At 41.3% G+C, this 19,794-nt stretch overlaps 4 protein-coding genes across 5 annotated transcripts; 3 read left to right on the forward strand and 1 right to left on the reverse strand.

The window, feature by feature from the left end:
* Positions 1-144: 144 nt before the first annotated feature.
* Positions 145-9,177, forward strand: LOC126377260 (ornithine carbamoyltransferase-like). Of its 2 annotated transcripts, XM_050024983.1 has the most exons (6): positions 145-252; positions 1,718-1,866; positions 2,711-2,864; positions 4,581-4,706; positions 5,950-6,126; positions 8,978-9,177. In XM_050024983.1, the coding sequence occupies exons 1-6, from the start codon at positions 181-183 to the stop codon at positions 9,155-9,157; spliced, it is 858 nt and encodes a 285-aa protein (XP_049880940.1). In that variant the 5' UTR covers positions 145-180; the 3' UTR covers positions 9,158-9,177. The 2 variants fall into 2 exon arrangements, 1 of the variants encoding a protein (XP_049880940.1); XR_007567798.1 differs by lacking the exons at positions 145-252; positions 1,718-1,866; positions 2,711-2,864; positions 4,581-4,706; positions 5,950-6,126 and adding exons at positions 7,949-8,139; positions 8,609-8,705.
* Positions 9,178-9,800: 623 nt separating this feature from the next.
* LOC126377233 (probable 28S ribosomal protein S25, mitochondrial) lies at positions 9,801-10,456 on the reverse strand. The gene has a single exon (XM_050024936.1). It carries the CDS (start codon positions 10,369-10,371, stop codon positions 9,868-9,870), a length of 504 nt encoding a protein of 167 aa, XP_049880893.1. The 5' UTR covers positions 10,372-10,456; the 3' UTR covers positions 9,801-9,867.
* Positions 10,457-13,699: 3,243 nt separating this feature from the next.
* Positions 13,700-15,011, forward strand: LOC126377208 (uncharacterized). The gene has a single exon (XM_050024906.1). The coding sequence runs from the start codon at positions 13,955-13,957 to the stop codon at positions 14,639-14,641; it is 687 nt and encodes a 228-aa protein (XP_049880863.1). The 5' UTR covers positions 13,700-13,954; the 3' UTR covers positions 14,642-15,011.
* Positions 15,012-16,466: 1,455 nt separating this feature from the next.
* Positions 16,467-17,045, forward strand: LOC126376966 (calphotin-like). The gene has a single exon (XM_050024520.1). It carries the CDS (start codon positions 16,467-16,469, stop codon positions 17,043-17,045), a length of 579 nt encoding a protein of 192 aa, XP_049880477.1.
* Positions 17,046-19,794: the final 2,749 nt, after the last annotated feature.

Below are 19,794 nucleotides of genomic sequence, written 5' to 3' on the forward strand. Positions count from 1 at the left end.
TTACATGCGCCATATCAGGGGCCTTTGGCGGCTCAATAATAACCCTGAAACCAAGGTTGATGGGGTTGGTAATCCACCTCACAACCCACACGATAGAAAATCAACCAAATTGAAAAGTAATTTCTGTATGACAGCAACAAGCCCCGCCACCTGATCTGCTTCAAGGACTGGACGGCGAAGATGATCAAGGACATCGTCTGCAGCGCCATCTGCCTCAAGAGGACCTACCCTGACACACACGGCATTGTATTGGTATCCATGTTTATATTCAAATTCAAAAATAGCTTTATTCAATAGGTAACATTTACAACACAACCTGCACCTTCTCTTCTATTTGTTTCATAAATGTTCTCCTAGGTCTACCCCTTCCTCTCTTCCCTTCAAGGTGCAGGTCGTGTCGTATCAGGAGGTGAAGGTTTTGGCGGAAGAAGAGAGGAATGGCGATTACTCCACCAACAAGAGCGCAGCTCTTAAATAGAGAGAGAACATTTAAAACACTCTACGTCGTCTCATCCGCCTAAAACTACTGCAACTTCTCACAACCTATATAGCCGGGGAAAACAAGCTGCAAAAAAAAACCTCGGCACAGGGCCCTAGAAGATCTTTTTTAAAAAACGAAACAATTAATATTATTATTCAATTTAGTAATTTGGTACCTAATATAAGTTCGAAGACAGTTACTCCTAAGATGAATGCATGGAGGTTACAGGCTGATCACCGGATTGTCCGAAAGTAAGATGATCCGGGCTTCGGCAGGCATGTTACACTGTTGATCCCGGTTACTACTTACTGATGTAAGTATGTAGTCGTTACATGAGCCATGTCAGGGGCCTTTGGCGGCTCAATGATTGACACTATTAGGGCTGACATGCGCATCGTGATAAAATTTTGTCACGGTCATTTTATCGATTCTGACGATATAATTTTCTCGTTTGGTATGTGAACCCAAATAAGTTATATCGTTCTGTCAAAATACGAGCAAACTCGCGTGACACGCATGTCAAGGAAAAAAACAAACTTATCGATTTTGACAAAATTTATTGAATCTATCGATAATTTTTTGCTTCTATGCTGTTCTGGGAGCATATAAAAAACATAGAACACGTTCAGCTGCTTCTCTTCCCGGGCATGTCGTAAAAACCGACAGAGGGATTGTGTCCTCTAACATGATGGACTAATGTTATGGGCGATAGGCTGATCCCTTATCACCATAAGGTTCATCATATCCATCTTTGGACTTCGTATCAACAGTAGCTGCAAGTTGTCTTTGATTACTTGTGGCTCTGCCCACCCCATTAGGGATTACGGGCGTGAGTTTATGTATGTATGTATGTATCGATAATTTTATCTTGTTGCGCACGTTAGTTAGAGGTTGGTTATCCAACTCACAACCCACATGACAGAAGGCTGTATGTGTTTTGAGAAGGGAATGTTAAGTTGGTTAGGACACGTAGAGCGGATAAAAGATAATAGAATTGCAAAAGCGGTATAATAAAGCGAAAGTTGATGGTAGGGCTGGCAGAGGAAGATCGAGAAGAACTGGCCAAATTGGAGATGTCGTTAGAAAAGGTTTAATACGATCTACTCTGAACCGGCGTGTGTCAGGAAGCAAGATAAGTGTGTCAGGATCGAAGCAAATAGAATTCTATAGTCTCTGCTTACCCCGGTGGGAAATAGGCGTGAGTTTATATATGTATGTATTGTATGTGTTTTACAGGATACCCTGCGAGGGTCAAAGATAATGATCTTGCAAGAAGTGAAACAACCAGTGCTTCATTCGGCCGTGTCAAAGGCGGCGACGCTTCTAGGAGCGAGCGATGTCAGCATCGTTGACAATGTGGTGTGGGAACATGATTATATGGGCAGGTGGGTTTCTATCTGTCTCTTTCCTCCATCCTGTCCAGCGTTACCAGACGTCCCGATTTTGGCGGGATGTCCCGATTTTTAAATCAAAATTTAATGTCCCGTAAGGAACAGGCTCAGTCCCGCTTTTCGGGAATAACTCGACCGTGCGTGCAGCGTACCTTGTGAGAAAGCGCGGGCGGATGGCACAGACAAATTAAGTGTGAACTGGAAATTTTGATTTTGATTTCCGTTTCTTTTTAATTCAGAAGACGAATAAGACTCAACTATTTAACGATAGGGTAAATCTGATTAAAAATATCATTTTTTATTAAAATACATTTTCTATGGATATTTTGTCACGTAAACGTAATTTGAACTCAAATTAAAAAATTTTGAACTCAAATTAAAAGATAAATATTCAAAAACTTTTTATTATAGTATACGTTGTTTTTACTATGTCCCACTTTCGACGACAGAATCCCGTTTTTTTCACTCAAAAAGTTCAAAAATCCCGACTCGGCAAAAAAGAATCTGGCAACGCTGATCCTGTCTATCTTTCTCTCTTACTGACAAAAGAAATCATTTCCATACAAGCTTCTATGATGGACTGGGGCCAATAAAGCATAGCTTGTCTTTCTGGGCATGTCGTAAAAACCGACGACAGCGGAATAGCGTATTGATAGTGCTATCCTTGTCTCGGGCGTATACTTCACCGGGAATAGAGCAAGACAAAGGTCAGGCAGTCAATGCAAAACAGAATGCTCGGTGAAGTGTGGGTAATTAGTTCGTCTTGCGATGGGTGTACCTCTGACTACCCCAATTGGGATATAGTCGTGAGCGTTTATGTTATGTTAATTTTTTCCAGGGTATTCTCAACGATGGCCGACGCAATCTTCGTAACTACGACGACACACCACTGCATCAAACGGTTCTCCGAACACTCTGCCGTACCTGTAATGTGCATGCACTCACGGACCCACGCGTCCATTCAGGCGCTTGCAACAATTATGACTATTATGGTACTCAGCAGGAGCTCGGTGGCGCAGCGGTCAACGCGCTCGGTCTGCGATTGTTGAAGTTAAGCAACTTTCGCAAAGGCCGGTCATAGGATGGGTGACCACAAAAAAAAAGTTTTCATCTCGAACTCCTCCGTGCTTCGGAAGGCACGTTAAGCCGTTGGTCCCGGCTGCATTAGCAGTCGTTAATAACCACCAATCCGCACTGGGCCCGCGTGGTGGTTTAAGGCCCGATCTCCCTATCCATCCATAGGGAAGGCCCGTGCTCCAGCAGTGGGGACGTTAATGGGCTGGTGATGATGATGATGATGATGGTACTCAGAAAATCAAAGACGGGGAGTTGCCAAGCGATTCCTCTCCACTCAATATTCTAATGAGGGACTTTCTTTGCTCTCTCTCTTTATTTAAGAGCTGCGCTCTTGTCGGTGGACTAATCATCTCCATTTTCATTACTCCATATATAGGGCGTGTAGAACGGTAATTGCCCCAATCGCCTTCCGTTCCGCAGGACACCGACCAATTTCTCAATCGGTGATGTTCTAGCTACAGCCTTACCAGAATCCATTTCCTCGGCCTCCAACCAGTACTGATACCGCTGCTGCACGGCATCAGGGGTGCGCTTTTGAAGTAGCGGCGCCTACTCGCTACGTCACAAGATCGTCATAGAACCTAAGAAGCATTTTATTAGCCCGTCCCAGGGAGCTACCCACTACGTTCTGCTAATCCTGCCGCTGTTTGGTCGAGGGGGGTTGTTTGTTAGGGGTTACGGGCGTGATTTTATCTATGTATGTAAACATATTTCATAATTATAATAATAATAATAACCATTTACTTATATTCAGATTTACAATCAATAGTTGTTAGTAAAAATGCAGTCTTAACCTATTGTTAGTAGAAAACACAAAATAAGTTAAAGATATTTGATACATTCGTTTATGTAACCTTTGAAATGTAAAGTTTTACAGCCTACAGCTCAGCCTACTACTTTCCTTGCTACGTTCCTAAAAACAATTATAGATGGCAATCTTGTATTGTCAACGACACCACGATACCGCACCACTAGGGAGTCGTTCGTCGTTACCGAACAAATGGGGAGCGCTGAGGACTCTCACCTGGTGCAAAATTAGTGGGCCGACAGCGATAAGCGCTGAATGAGGGAAATAGTGGACCGCGGGGTCGATGTGTTTGTTTTCGCAGCCTGATTGGCCGCCTCTATGGCAAGATTTTCATTCTTGTTCTTCTAGTTATTAAATAACTTGTAATATATCATCATCAGCCCATTAACGTCCCCACTACTGGGGCACGGGCCTTCCCTATGGATGGATAGGGAGATCGGGCCTTAAACCGTCACGCGGGCCCAGTGCTAATGCAGCCGGGACCAACGGCTTAACGTGCACGAAGCACGGAGGAGCTCGAGATGAAAACTTTTTCTTTGTGGTCACCCATCCTATTACCGGCCTTTGCGAAAGTTGCTTAACTTCAACAATCGCAGACCGAGCGCGTTTACCGCTACGCTCCCGAGCGCCTCAAATAGTATATACCATCATTGATTTAAAAGATGTGTTACTGTTGCAGTTTCTTGTCATTTCTTCTCTTCAGCTATAAAACCTTGCGAAATGACGTAAATTCAAAAATGTTACATTGATCTTCAACAAGTTTATCCATGATAATTACGTTGAACAAATTGTTCTGATTTCGGAATTCTTTATTTTTTCACAGGAAGAATATGGATGCATGAATAATCTAAATGTGGGTTATCTAGGCCCTCCGCATCCCGTACTCAACTCATTTTTACTCTTGCACCCTATGTTGGGTGCCAATTTCAAATACAAGTGCTGTTGTGATGTGAGTACTATCATAATTATTATCGTCTCTGGAGATACAAAATTATGAGAACAGCAAGAGGCTGTCTCGAGAAAAAGCCGTAAAAAAGATTTTTTCGTCTTTTTACCATAACTTAAACGGTTTTAAACATAAATTAAACAGAAACTTTGTAAAAAGATATATAGAAGATATATAAATGCGTAACCTATTTGTCTGGGAACTCATATTCTATTTCTTTAAAAAAAAAGAACGTCTAGGGCCGTGTGCCGAGCTTTTCTTACAGCTTCTTTTTCCCAGCGGCTAAACAGGTTGTGAGAAGCTGCAGCAGTTTTAGGCGGATGAGATGTTCAGTACCTATTATATGTTACATACCGAATAAAGCTATTTTTGAATTTGAATATAGTAAAATTACAGGTACTTAAATGATTTTTATCCATTCATTTTCTATGTCTAATACTACGTATAACATGGGCTATTTAGGTTATTAAGATATTTTGGCGCTTAGGTACGTTTGGGTTTTAGACTTTCCAATGACGTGGGAAAGTACAAAATACAATAAAAAACGTTTAAGTAGCTGGTAAAAGTTTAGTTGCAATACATAGTGACGGCCTCCGTGCTCCTCCGTCCAATAGTTGTGCGTTGGACTCACGTTCCAGGGGTGTCAGGTTCAAATCCCGATGCGCACATATCGCGAAAATTACTACTATACGCGGCTTATAATATTGTATACTGGGTGTTAGTGACATCGTAACGAATACTGAGGGGGTTGATTCAGACCATGATTCTGAGTTAAAATCAAGTAGAATTTTCCGTCACAAAATTCATGTTTTTTTTTTTAGTTTTTTTAAATTATTTTCAATTCTATACTTTTGCGATGGAAAATTCCACTTGATATTAACTCAGAATAATCAGATGAATCATCCCTCTCAGTATTCGTTACGATGACACTTACCCGTACAAGTACATAGGGTAGCCATATAAGTAGGTATGAGTGTTAGTGACACCGTAACGAATACTGAGGGGGATGGTTCAGACCATGATTCTGAGTTGATATCAAGTGGAATTTCGTGTCAAAAAATTCATGAAAATTTTTCTTTTCTTTTTAACTATTTTCCAATCCATACTTTTGCGACGGAAATTTCTACTTGATATCAACTCAGAATCATGGCCTGAACCACCCCTCAAAGTTTTCGTTACGATGTCACTAACACCCTGTATTAAGTAACCTATTTACTATTATTAGTAGATTGTTTTTTTTTTTCAGAAAGTCCCAGTAACTCCTCTTCTTTTTAAAGCGAGTGAGGATTTGTCAACCGAACTCCATACAGAGATGAAAGCCTGTACCAGTAGAGAAGAGGTGTTCAAAAACGTCAATGTAATCATAGCGGGGCCTACGACAAAGAAAAAAGAAAAACTCAAGTACTTCAAAATTACAGCCGATGTGAGTTGACAAGTTTGTACAGACGCTCAATTAATAGTCAGCCAAAATGAACCCTCTGCTTTTGAAACTTAATACAGTTATTCCTGGACACATACATATACAGGGTGTTAGTGACATCGTAACAAAAACTTTGAGGGGTGATTGAGGCCATGATTCTGAGATGATATCAAGTGGAATTTTCCGTCGCAAAAGTATGGAACTGAAAATAATTAAAAAAAACACAAAAAATTTCATGAATATTCAGACCGAAAATTCCACTTGATATCAACTCAGAATCATGGTCTGAATCATCCCCCTCAGTATTCGTTACGATGTCACTAACACCTGTACCTACTTGTATGGCTACCGTATGTACTTGTGCGGGGAGTAAGTGACATCGTAACGAATACTAAGGGGGATGATTAAGCTGATTATTCTGAGTTAATATCAAGTGGAATTTTCCATCGCAAAAGTATAGAATTGAAAATAATTTAAAAAAATAAAAAAAAATCATGAATTTTGCGACGAAAAATTCTACCTGATATTAACTCAGAATCATGGTCTGAATCATCCCCCTGAGTATTCGTTACGATGTCACTAACACCCTGTATAAACTCACCCCTATTTCCCACCGGGGTAAGCAGAGACTATGGAATTCCATTTTGCTTCGATCCTGACACACTTCTCTTGCTTCCTCCACATTCATTAATCGTTGCATACACGAACGCCGCACGCCGGTTCAGAGTAGATCCCACTATACCTTTTCTAAGGAGGAGGGTTTTTTTTTATTCCTTGACACATTCAGACATAATCACGGGGTATACTCATTGAAAAGGAAATAGTAGAATAGAGATAAAAATATGGCTTCTTACAACGTCCACTTCTCTTAAAAAAATCAAAACACTTCGCAAGTTTGTAAAATAAATATACTTAAATAAATAAAATAATAAATTATGTTTGTTGTGGTTGCCTGGAAGAAATTTCTCTAGAGCAATAAGACCGCCCAAATTGTACTGTATTCATGTGTTACGTCTGATTGTTGAAATTTTGTTCTGTGCAATAAAGTATATTTGATTTTATTTGATTTAATACAAGGTTTTTAATTCGTAACATTAATATTCCAAATTCAGTTTTTAACTACAGTCTACCGTAGTTTAATTACTTAATTAAATCACACTCATTTTAACAGAGTTTGAATAATACACACATATCATATTATTATAGTTTTCATTTTATTACACACTTCTTCTCTTCCCTTCAACGTTGCTGTGCCCTACAGGGTCCATGTTTTAGTTCCTATTCCTATGTAACACCCCATTGTACTACATGGAATGCAATAAATAATTAAAAATTGATTTGAAAAAAAAATGAAATGTGTACTTTTAAATAGCGGAATTAAAACAATAATGAAGGCATATGATTATGTGGGTACACATTATTAATTAATAACCAAATGAACAGAGGTTCCAAGAGATTCCAAATTTAGTGCGTAATTTGATACTAAAATTTTTTTACCACCTTTTATACAGGGTGGCCAGAAGTTCAGGTTCAAAATAAAAAAATTGATAAAGGGGCTCATTAGCTACCAGAAACACCCCCATGTATGTTCAGCAATTATTTACGGTTTAGGAGATATGAGCCATTTTGTACCTTTTTCTAGATTTTCTACCTTACTTCAGAAATAATCATTTTGTCGCTATCCCTTTCTTAATAATTATTTTATTTTACTTCACAACTATGCCTAAGACCGCTCAATCAAAGATAAATCAAAGTCAAATCAAAGATAAAAAAAAGTTATCGGTAGTCAAAGTGAGAATTCGACCAAAATTGTTACAGTTGTTAATACTTCGCCGAAGAATAATAAACACATGAGATTGTCATGAACCCTAAAAGTATTTCTAAAAACTGCTCCATTTAATAGGCTTTTAGAAACATGCAAAAAAAGTACAGACAGTCAAAGACAGATTTTATTTTAGTATCCAATAGTATGAATCACCAACAGTGTTTGGGGATAACTTTTTCCTTGAAATCTATGTAAGTACCTTCATTAAAATACGAACACCAAAAGTGACTGCAAGTTTTGTCTTCGGATTGTTGCTATGTCTACCCTGTTAACGATTATAAGCGTGATTTTTATTTACTTTTAACTGAAAATGTGTCTTTGATCACCTTTAACAACGTTAGAAAGAAGCAGCTACATTGTATGAGAATATTGAGAATGTCAAATTTTCCTTCAAATCTGTCTGTCTTGCAATATTTGAGGTCAAATTACTTAGTTTTTTGCCAGTATTAAGGGTACTTTTTTTGGATGTTTCTAAAAGCCTATTAAATGGAGCAGTTTTTAGAAATACTTTCAGGGTCCATGACAATCTCATGTGTTTATTATTCTTCGGCGAAGTTTTAACAACTATAACAATTTTGGTTGAATTCTCACTTTGACTTCCGATAACTTTTTTTTATACTTGATTTGACTTTGATTTATCTTTGATTGAGCGGTACACAGCCTTAGGCATAGTTGTGAAATAAAATAAAATAATTATTAAGAAAGGGATAGCGACAAAATGATTATTTCTGAAGTAAGGTAGAAAATCTAGAAAAAGGTACAAAATGGCTCATATCTCCTAAACCGTAAATAATTGCTGAACATACATGGGGGTGTTTCTGGTAGCTAATGAGCCCCTTTATCTAATTTTTCATTTTGAACCTGAACTTCTGGGCCACCCTGTATACTGCCAACACACCATCACTCTGTACAGGCAGACCGTCCTGCTCTGACTGTTTGTCTTGCTCTGTATTCGGATGAGACAAGGATAGCAATATCAATACACTACATCATACAATATTTTCATGTAAAATAAATTTATTTTTTTAGGAAATAGATAAAAACAGTCAACGATGGTACTTCATCCACATATGTCCTCGGGGCCAGGAGGTGGACGACAAATTGTTCAACCACAGCAACGCACGGACGTACACGATGTTTGACAACATGCATTATGTTGCAGCTGCAATGATGGCTAACGCAATCATTGGGAAGTTGTTTTGTTATTAGTAATATATATTGTTATTTTACTTTTGTTTTTTCTTTGGTGTAATAGAGATTCTGGTTTAAGAATTTAAGGCAAAGTTTGATTATGATGAAATGTACAATATAATTGACTCAGTCAGCTACTTAATTAGAAATAACTTGTCTGAAATACCTAGTAGCGTCTATTACACTAGCATCACTATGTAATTATATCATGCAAGTACTTCTGTATATTTCATAGAATGATTATTATGTCTTCTTCCATCTCTGTCAGGGTTGAGCCACCAAAGGCCCCTAACATGACTCATATAATTACAATACACTTACATCAGTAAGTAGTAAATGAGACCAATTGCTTAACATGCCTTGGGACGACCGGGTGGTCAGCCTGCAATGTCCTGACCAAACCAGAATTCACAAGGTCACATTTTTGTGATATGTCAGGGATTTGAAGCATAAACCATCCAGATTGTATGCCCAACGCTCAACAACCATGGAGGTTGTAAATGGTTATAATGAAATCTATATAATAATCTACACTGACAGCTATTGAAAATCAGCTTTCAGCTTTGTATCTGAAATACTAAGTAGCCTTTATTAGGCTAGTAAATGGAAGTATAATAAACAGAAAACTAAAATAAGTCAAGATTAAAAATAAAACATTAGGTAAACTAAAGATAATTTATTTATTAATTTTAACACTAAATAACATTTACAACTACGTACAAAATTACCTAATTTTGTGGGTTCTTGTATTTTCCTCGCATAAATTTGGGTAATGCTATGACACCAGGACAAGGGACCTGTCCGTGAACTTCACAGATACATGGTCGCTCACAGCCGATGCCAAAGTTAGCTGGATTATCCTTCTTCTCCGCAGCAATAGCCTCTGCTTCCAAAACCTCCTTAGACTTGCCCACAGTGTTCAATAAATGCTCCAAAATCTCTTCCTTAGACTTGTTATCAATATCCACCAAAATCTGCCTCCCATCTTCGAAATAACACTTAATAAACGGCGAAGGAGTCAAATTCTTCAATGTAGCTACCTGCACGTTAGGGTTTTTATACTGGATTTGCGGTAGAAACCAAAATACGAACTCCTTTGCTCCGGTGTTATTTTGACCAAAAATGTTGTACGCTACAGAGAATATCTTGATTTTATCCTTAAGAACCAATCTGCCGGCGTTTAAATAGTTCAGTGTACGCCGAATAGGCGCTCTTCCTTTCATAAAAGGCATCTTGTTTTGATTTTATACGGGAGAATTCGTGAAAAATAGTGTGATATAACCTCAAACGAGACGAACTGACATTGACAGTTTTTTTTTCCTTTTGCCCATTTGAGGGTCAGGTTATGATCGTAAGACTATGCTGCCTAGTCTTCAGTACATAGACATTGACAGAAGTGATAAATTGTTGACGTCATACCCGTCAGAGCAAAGACCTCAGAGTATGTTTAACAGCGTCGCTCGTTTTCGTTATGTGTTAACCGGTTATAACAAGATTATAACGTATTTATTTTTGGCTGAAATTCGAAGTGAATGGATTCTTTTCTATTTGCGTCAAAGAACAACACGCACGGGCCTCTGTTCCAGACTGTCCATGTTGCTCCAAGTATTTCGTAATTCATAATCTTGTCAATAACTTATTATGAGCTCCTTTTTTTATTTCATTCATGGTAAAATCGCCATTTTTGATTTTACCATTATAGCTACGTTACACTTATTATTTGTTTTAAGCAAAATATTGAAATACACACTGAAATAGTCGTTAATCTTGATGACTCAATTACTCTAATCATTATAAGTAAATAGCTATTCTAAATTTGCTAGCTTCGCTAACTTTGCCGTGCGGTCGTCAATTTCCCTCATTCAGCGCTTATCGGTATCGGTATCGGCATCAGTCCACTAGGGTCGATCAATTCTTTAAAATATAAACTCACAGAACTCCTTAAGCCGAGTTTCATCCTACTCAGCACCCTCAGGTCTGTTGTAGTTTTTTGTAACGGGTGAGACCGCTAAGTACTCCCCAAAAATACCATCTGAGGCAAACCTACAGTAAGTCACGTTAAAAAAAGTCTATTGAGTGCAGTCAGATGCACCAAATAGTTTGCAGCTACATTTGGACAAAGAGGTCCGTGCTGTTCTATGCTTTTGGAAGATGAAGGTTAAATATCCCTAAATTGTTTTTTTTTCTTGAATGCCTACTTAAAATAGTTAAACCTAGTTTGGTCATAGAGCTACATGGATCTCCGGCAGAATTTGACATCTGAGAAAATGAAATACTGGGGAAATATTGAACCAAAGACTTGTATTCTGTCAAGCTCCTGTCATATCCACATCACTCGGCATTTCACAACAACAGTATTTACTAAACGAAAGTTTCAGACATTACTTAATTATGTTTTACATCACTTAACATTATCACCAATGATTATCTGCATCTTTCAGTAAATTCTGCAGACGTCATGCCGCCATGAGACACACAAATGTTTAAATCTAATAAAAGAGAATGTCTGAAAGTTCAAAAATGTGCAAAAGTAAAGAACCCTTGCAAAATTTGCCTCGAAGCTGTAACTGAGAAGAACGGACTGCGATGCCAGGGAGCCTGTAGGAAATGGGCACATTTCAAATGCCTCAACTACACTCCTGGAAAAATTCAAGATATAAAGACAGGCTACATAAAAGTGAGTTGTCCGTGTCCAAACTGTGATGCTAACACAAAAGAAACTCAACTGATAGACGCTCCCAAATACTGTGGGAAGTCCCAATGTCCAGCTCGCAAGGTGCCGGAATGTCAAGTTCCAGCATGCCCTGCTAAAGCTTGTCCTGCTAAGTCTTGCCCTGAAGACTGCCCAACTAACCCAGTATCCCCATGCCCTTCTCCTCCGGAACCGAAAGTACCAGACTGCTGTACAAAACGAAAACGCAAGAGATCACCAATACAATGTCCAATACTTCCCATTCCATGTCCAAGTCCGCTCCGGAGAAAGTCGCCGCCACCATTCCCGAGATCACCACCTCGAAGAAAGTCTCCACCACTATGTCCCAAATCACCACCTCGAAAAACATCGCCACCACCATGTCCTAAATCACCGCCTCGAAAAAAATCGCCACCATTCTGTCCCATTACACCGCCACCTTGTCCCAAAAGGCCACCAAAGGTACGAAAAGTTGATCGAAAATCCAGTCCTTGTTGTTCTCCCACTGCTTGTTTGCCTGTGTCATCTCCATTAATATTATCACCAGTTGTTAACCGCTCAGAAGAGGCTTTATCATTAAAGAATGTGTCCTCACAAAAGCAGTTGGTACCAATGGATAATGCACCAGAAGAAGAAACAGAAGAAGCGGAAAAGGACGATGAGAAAGAATCAAAGCTGCGGCAATTCCTACGATATTGTTCGCAAAAGGCAGCGAGGCAAATGTCGAATTCTGAAACTCCTCAACGGAAGTGCTCGGAGGCTGTGCTGACTTCAGCAGAAAAACTTTCTCAACCACCACCTCCATACACGTCCAATCCAGACATACCGACGCCTAAACATTGCGATTCTGTATCAAGACATAAAGAAATCCAATGTTCAGTGCCCGTACCTTGTCCATCACGTCTGTCTGCTGAAGAAAATATGGGAAGAGACCATCCGTGCTACGAATTTGGGCAAAATATGCCGTCAGATACAAATCATGAAAAACATGTTGGTCTTATAAAAGTTCACGAAAGTACCAATTTAGACGCTGCTAAAAGTTCCTCAAAAGCTCGCATTTCTATACCTATGCTACCTATACCAACTAGACAGAAAGCTGAAATTGTGTCGTCTTTTCCATCTATTGGCAAGTACTATGCCGCAGAACCAAAAGGTGAGATATTCAATTATTTGTTTCCCATTGTTTTACCTGTTTTTATATTGGAATAGTAATATGTATGGTTAAAAATTGAGACTGGACTCCAGAATTTTCTGTCATGACAGGCGTTAACTGCAAAAACTATTAAAATTAAACGCTACTGGTGTTATACTACCTCCGTTATAGAAGCTACATTGGCCCCGATTCCTGGAGACACCGCCTAATTTTATTTTAAGTTATATCCGTCATTTTCATATCCGTCGAAAAGGAAAGGGACGGATGATTCACAGCTCTTAATTTTAGGAAGAATGAGTAAATGAATTGTCGGGTTATTGACAGATGTAAAATTTTTAGACGGTTGGTTTAGATTTGTGCTTAAAATTGACGTGTGTTCCATAAATTTTATGCTTGTCGATTACCCGTCCCTTTCCTTTTCGGCGGATAAGAAAATGACAGATATAACTTAAAATAAAATTAGATGGTATTTACAGGAATTAGCACCATTGTAGATAAAAATGAGTTGAAAAAGAAGTATTTAATTTCAGAGATCAGCAATGTCAACAAGCCAAGCAAGTCAGATTCTCATTTGAAGTGCTCGGATCCTCGCAAGATGTTGCTCAACGCCGTGGAACGAATGTATGACACCATGGGCCAGTTTCAAAACCAGTTCCGCGATCTAATGAGTAAGATGATAACAGCTTTGGAGAAGTGTTCGTAGTGTACTGTGTCGTATCTTAGTGACCTGAATAAACCAAAGAAATATGTCAAAAAAGTTTGTATTCAAAGCAGTTCCAAAGAACTTTTTTCATCTGATCAATAAAAAGATAAACAGCTTCATCTGTCAAACTCATTTGGGTATTTATCCATCCACCAAGAATACACCATGAAATAAATTGTTGAGCAACGTATCATGAATCTAACCGTAACATCCACGTTGTGTCCATAACATACCCGTACAATATTCCATGCTACACTTGTAATAACAATGAAAAAATTTCAACTTCCAAAATACGACTGCAAGAAAGTGACAGATCCATGTAAAATTTGTTTGCAAACAGTTTCGCCGCACACGGGGCTGCAATGTCAAGGAGCCTGCGAGTCCTGGGTACACTACGAGTGTCTTAACTACACTCCTGGCAAGATCAAAGACATTGAAGAGGGGATCATTACTGTAACGTGCCCGTGCCCGGATTGCAAGACGACTGTACCGAAGGAATTTCTGACGGAAGAGAATTACACTTGCAACAACGTCCAATGTCCAGCGAACAATCCACCGTCGTGCGATTCCCCGTATTGTCAGGCTAACGAGATGACGAGGCAGATGCCTGCGCGATGTCCACCGCCAGGGACGTTGAGGTCATGTGGGCTGGTGACTTGTCGAGAGTATAGTGGCCCGACGGCTTACAGGGCATCTAAGGCGGACGCTTGTATGGAAGGGAACACGCTGAGAACTTGCGCTCCCCCGCTATCCCTTGCCGAGCATCTATCACCGCCGGTGGAGCAGATCCCTCCACCTCCTCCCCCCACTTATGGTCCTGTGACTGCTGCTAACCACGCCGCTGCGTGTCCACCAGCGGAGGTGATGCAGCAAATGTGTAAGACAGTCGGCGATCTGGCTGAACAACTAAATCTACTGATGGAAAACATCAAGAGCCTTGAAAGAGGGAAATAGACGAATGAATTATTTAGCAACCTGATCAATAGAGCGATCCCTGGATCAATTACAAATAGTATGTTCGCCATTAGGGACACAACTTTTAATTACAGCAAACAGACAGACAGATAAAATTCCAGCAACATAAGCTTCAAGCTTATGATTTATCTTCGGAACAATTGTGTATAAGTAAATGTACTTCCCTGTAATTTATTGTTTAAGTTTAAACCTATTCGTCCAATTCATGCTAGCAGCTTGTTTGATGGTACACAGCAGTCCACATCACATGTTAAGCCAATCTTGTTTTTCCTTTACTTGGCATTCCTGGAAATCGTTAAAAAGTTCGATGTAGATGGTGGTCTTCAGATTGTTACCAGATATAAACTACGACGACTAATTTGTAATTATGATGTAGATTTTTCATCAAAATTTAACAAACTATCGTGAATTAATCAATCTGTAATTTACCATTAAACCATAAAATGCAGCGGAGTTTTGCAGTAGTCCGTGTTACTCTGCTGCAAAGTATAACGTAGTGAATTATATTCTATTTGAAGCGAAGGAACAGTTACCATAGAGAATTTAGGCACGGAACTCTTTAAAGTTAAAGAGATCCCGGGAAAATCTGTCAAGAGTACAGTAAAGTAAAGACTAAAACGTAGTGATTTATATTCTCTTTGACAAAGACAAACATTGACTAACATCATCTGACTTCACTGTCTACTCATATATCTATTATAGCTAAAATGCCATCTGAAATGTAGACTGGCAGACCAATTCATAAAATAACCATGAATATACACAACAGCATCCAAGTTTTCATGACAATATCGGGATACATATGACCACAATGCCAGTATGCACCGACCTCTACCAACTTACGACTGCAGAAAGGTAAAGGACCAATGTAAGATTTGTTTGCAAACCGTCGAACCGCACACTGGGATCCAATGCCAAGGTGCTTGCGAAGCATGGGTCCACTACGACTGTCTAAACTACACCCCTGGCAAGGTCAAGGACATCGAAGAAGGCGTTATCACCGTCACTTGTCCTTGTCCAGATTGCAAGACCACTGTACCTAAAGAGTATGTAACCGAAGAGCCTTTCACTTGTAATAACGTAGCATGTCCGGCGAACAACCCGCCGTCATGCGAGTCCCCGTTCTGTCAAGCAAACGAAGTGAGCCGGCAGATGCCGCCGCGATGTCCCCCGCCAGGCACGCTCCGGTCCTGCGGCGCGGTCACCTGCAGAGAATACAGCGGGCCCAGGGCGTTCAAATCAGCTCCTACGGACACCTGTATGCAGGGGTACACTTTAAGACCTTGTTCAGAAGCCGTAGAGTCATTGGAAGAGCATAAAAGTAAACCGGTAAGTTACGTACCACCTGTGCCTGCGCGGTATGGAGCCCCGAAGAACGATGACTGTGGAGGACAAAACGGCAACGGTGGAGGTCATAACGGTAACGGGGGTCACAAAGGTAACGGCGGGAGTCGTAAAAGTGTCGGCGGGTGTCGCAATGGTACGGCATCACAAAAACCAACCGATGTAATGCAGCAGATGTGTAAAACTGTTGGAGATCTAGCGAAGCAGCTCAATATGCTGATGAAGAATATGTCGAAGATGGAGAGTGGAGGGGGCGCTCCTCGGACCGGTATAGGCATTACAATAGGCACTGGAACAGGCTCTGGTTGTAGTGGCGGCAGCAGTAACACCTGCTCTAGTCATTACGAATCTGGTGGTAGCTACGAAGGCGGTGGAGGCGGCGGCGGAGGTAACGGGGGCAGCGGAGGCGGCGGGGGCGGCGGGGCCTGTGCAATCCACATTATAGGTGCCGGTGGTGGCCATGCTGAACGTGGTGGAGGAGGACGTAATGGAGGAGGAGGGTACGGTAGAGGCGGTGGTGGCGCTTGTGGAGGCGGTAAGGGAGGAGCTCGTGGGGGCGTTGGCGCCGCTAGTGGTGGCTGTGGTGGTTGCGGTGGTGGCGGTGGCGGTGGTCACGCTGGCGGCGGTGGCGGTGGTCACGCTGGCGGCGGCGCCGCGGGCTGCTGCGGTGGTGGCGGTGCCGCCGGTGGCTTTGGTGGCGGTGGCGGGGGCGCTGCTGGCGGCTGTGGCGGTGGCGGAGGTGCCGCCGCCGGTGGCTTTGGTGGCGGCGGCGGTGGCGCTGCTGGCGGCTGTGGCGGTGGCGGAGGTGCCGCCGCGGGTGGCTTTGGTGGCGGCGGCGGCGGCGGCGGCGGTGCTGCTGGCGGCTGTGGCGGTGGCGGAGGCGCCGCCGCAGGTGGCTTTGGTGGCGGCGGCGGCGGCGCTGCTGGCGGCTGTGGCGGTGGCGGAGGAGCCGCCACCGCTGGCTGCAGCGGCTGCAGTGAGTGCGGCGGCGGTAGTCGTACCGGCGGTGGGGCAGGTGGCGGCTGCGGCAGTGGCATGAATCAACAACAACCGTTCGAAGGAGGCAGAGGTGTAGCTCTAACAACGATTAAGAGCTCTGAAAGTTTCTGTGAGGGATGCTGCAAAAGGAGTGCCAAAGCAAAGTCAAAGCCTCCCTGTCCGCCGCCTCCATGTCCGCCACCACCGTGCCCTCCAGAGCCCAACAGATGCATGGGCGGTTGTGGTAAAGCTGGTCAGACCACGTGCACTCAACCCTGTCACTGTCCAGGCAATCCTATCCAGAAACATTAATAGACTTACCTTCCTTTTCATACAATATCATTAAGTTACTGAATAACAGAAACTTGTTTGTCACCAAATTACCGTGTAATAAAAATACCACATTTGTGCATTATTTTGTCGTTCTTGCAATAGTATTGGATGCAAAAAAAAACACTTTTATGGAAATAAAAACTGTAATATATTTCTTTTGCATTGGATTTTTCTTATATGTAAGTACTTCTGGTGTCTTCGATATTTTGAATGCGTTACCATCAGGATTGCCGGCGATTTCCCTTATTCAGAGCGTATCGCTATTGGCCCATTAGGCTCGATTAAGTTTCTCAGACATAAACCCTCTCAGACAACGCCGTGCCCAAATGGGCCACCTCAGGCCTGTTGTCTTAATTTTTTTTGGAAGTAGATATGAACTACTACTAACCTTGTTTTGAGTAAAGAAACAGCTTCTTCTTCTTTCTTCTTCTATCGTGTGGGTTGTGAGGTCGATTACCAACCTCAACAACCCTGGTGTCAGGGTTATTATTGAGCTGCCAAAGGCCCTTGACATGGCTTATGTAACGACTATATTATACTTATATCAGTAAGTAGTAACCAGGACCAACGGCTTAACGTTCTTCCCGAAGCATGGATCATCTTACTTTCGGACAATCAGGTGATCAACCTGTAATGTTCTAACCAAACCAGGGCTCACAAAGTGATTTTTGTAATATGTTCCCACCGGAATTCGAACTCGGGACCTCCGGATCGTGAGCCCGACGCTCATCCACTCGACCATTGAGGCCGTTAAGAAACAGCGGGGTGATTATAATGTATTCCGTTCTTTCATGCAAACCCCAAAGAATGTGAAATATACCTACCAAAATATCTCGACACCAAAAACTCAGGTAGCGAAGGTGTCGTCAACAAGTCCAGATGATCAGAACTTGCGATCGAGCGGAGTTGAGGCGTAAAATTGGACACTATTGACGCGCATGTCTTTGCTGAACTGAATATTCTGATGCCTAAACACGATCTTTTGGCGACATCACTTCAAAACAATTATAAAATTGGGGAGGGTTGTAAAGTTTTTTTAACGTGACTTAATGTAGATTTGCCGCATATGGCATTAACTACTTGGCCGGACAAATGGGGACACTGACGGCTGTTACCTGGTACAAAATTTAAGCCAGGTCTGAGGGTAACCAGTTCGCACGAACCTCGGCGTTTGAGGGGAAAGGCCAAATTAAATCAAAGTTCCTGTTCTGAACTTTTTCTTATCGTGAGGGATATGAGATGGAATACCAACCTCATTAACCCTGGTGTCAGGGTTATTATTGAGCCGCCAAAGGCTCCTGAGATGACTCATGTAACTTATATCAGTAAGAAGTAACCAACGGTTTAACGTGCCTTCTGAAGCACGGATCATTTTACTTTCGGACAATCAGGTGATCAGCCTGTAATGTCCTAACCAAACTAGGGATCACAATCAGATGTTTGTGATATGTCCTCACCGGAATTCGAACCCGGGGCTTCCGGACTCCGCTTTCCTGGACTGGGAGTGATTAAGGAACTCACCCTGAATATCTTAAAATGGGATCAGCTGCTTATCTTCCAGGTCATGTCTTAAAAACTGATTCTTCTTTTTGAGTCGATGGCAGACTTATATAGCACCCTCCCAGTATTTGGCTACAGAAATAGCATTGTCTTTTTTGGCATTCGATTTTCAAGTATTTTATGTGTATAGTTATCTACAGGATGAGATTCGATTTCGCTCATCAAAATAGCACAGAATCTTTGTAAACAAACCGAATAAGGCTGCAGATCAGAATATGTTGCTATTGTGCAAGTCTGATTGGCAATCAAAGTTTATCAAGTTGGACACTGGATGCCGTGCGAGGGGGCGTGACTTGCCAAGAGTGAGCCTGACTGCCTAGTGCGACGTAGATCTTGCCACCCAAATATTCCTTTTTTCTCATAAGGATATACTCGCAAAAAGTCTGATTCTAAAAAGGCTATAATTGATTCAGTTGCACACTTAACATAAAACTTGTCTGCTAAGACTTCCCACCGCTATGGTACAGAAGTTGAGCTTTGAATTAACGATTCGGAGGTCACATGTGCGCATCCCAGTGAGGACAGTTCAAAAATCATTCAAATGACGAATGATTTTTCGAATACCTAGGTACGACATACAATATTATTCGAATAATTCGATTGTTAATTTTGGAACAATCGCCCATCGCTCTCTATTTAGTAGCCAACGTATTTGCCAGAGTGTTTAAGCCTACTAAGTTGTGAAAAAATAAACTGTCTTCTGAATGTTCGGGTTACTTTTGAGGACCATTGAATTAAAGGGATTTTATGCGGATTTTATTGTCATAATCTGTACGATAGTCAAATAGTAAGCCGCTTTTCCACTTGGCAACATTTGGCGCGCGACATGTTGCACAACATATTGAAAATTTGCGCAGAACTGCAATTTTTTTTTTTTTGTTTTTTTTTTATTATTATTCTTTATTTATTTTTACTTT

The sequence above is a fragment of the Pectinophora gossypiella genome, chromosome 22 (genome assembly GCF_024362695.1).
Source record: "Pectinophora gossypiella chromosome 22, ilPecGoss1.1, whole genome shotgun sequence".
Taxonomy (NCBI): domain Eukaryota; kingdom Metazoa; phylum Arthropoda; class Insecta; order Lepidoptera; family Gelechiidae; genus Pectinophora; species Pectinophora gossypiella.

Bases quoted from the DNA above. Each gene is read 5' to 3' on its own strand.
- LOC126377233 (XM_050024936.1), bottom strand. From the start codon at position 10,371: ATGCCTTTTATGAAAGGAAGAGCGCCTATTCGGCGTACACTGAACTAT.
- LOC126377208 (XM_050024906.1), top strand. From the start codon at position 13,955: ATGAAAAAATTTCAACTTCCAAAATACGACTGCAAGAAAGTGACAGAT.
- LOC126376966 (XM_050024520.1), top strand. From the start codon at position 16,467: ATGCTGAACGTGGTGGAGGAGGACGTAATGGAGGAGGAGGGTACGGTA.
- LOC126377260 (XM_050024983.1), top strand. From the start codon at position 181: ATGATCAAGGACATCGTCTGCAGCGCCATCTGCCTCAAGAGGACCTAC. The intron at 253-1,717 runs GTATCCATGTTT...TGTGTTTTACAG, and splicing joins ACACACACGGCATTGTATTG to GATACCCTGCGAGGGTCAAA. The intron at 4,707-5,949 runs GTGAGTACTATC...TTTTTTTTTCAG, and splicing joins AATACAAGTGCTGTTGTGAT to AAAGTCCCAGTAACTCCTCT.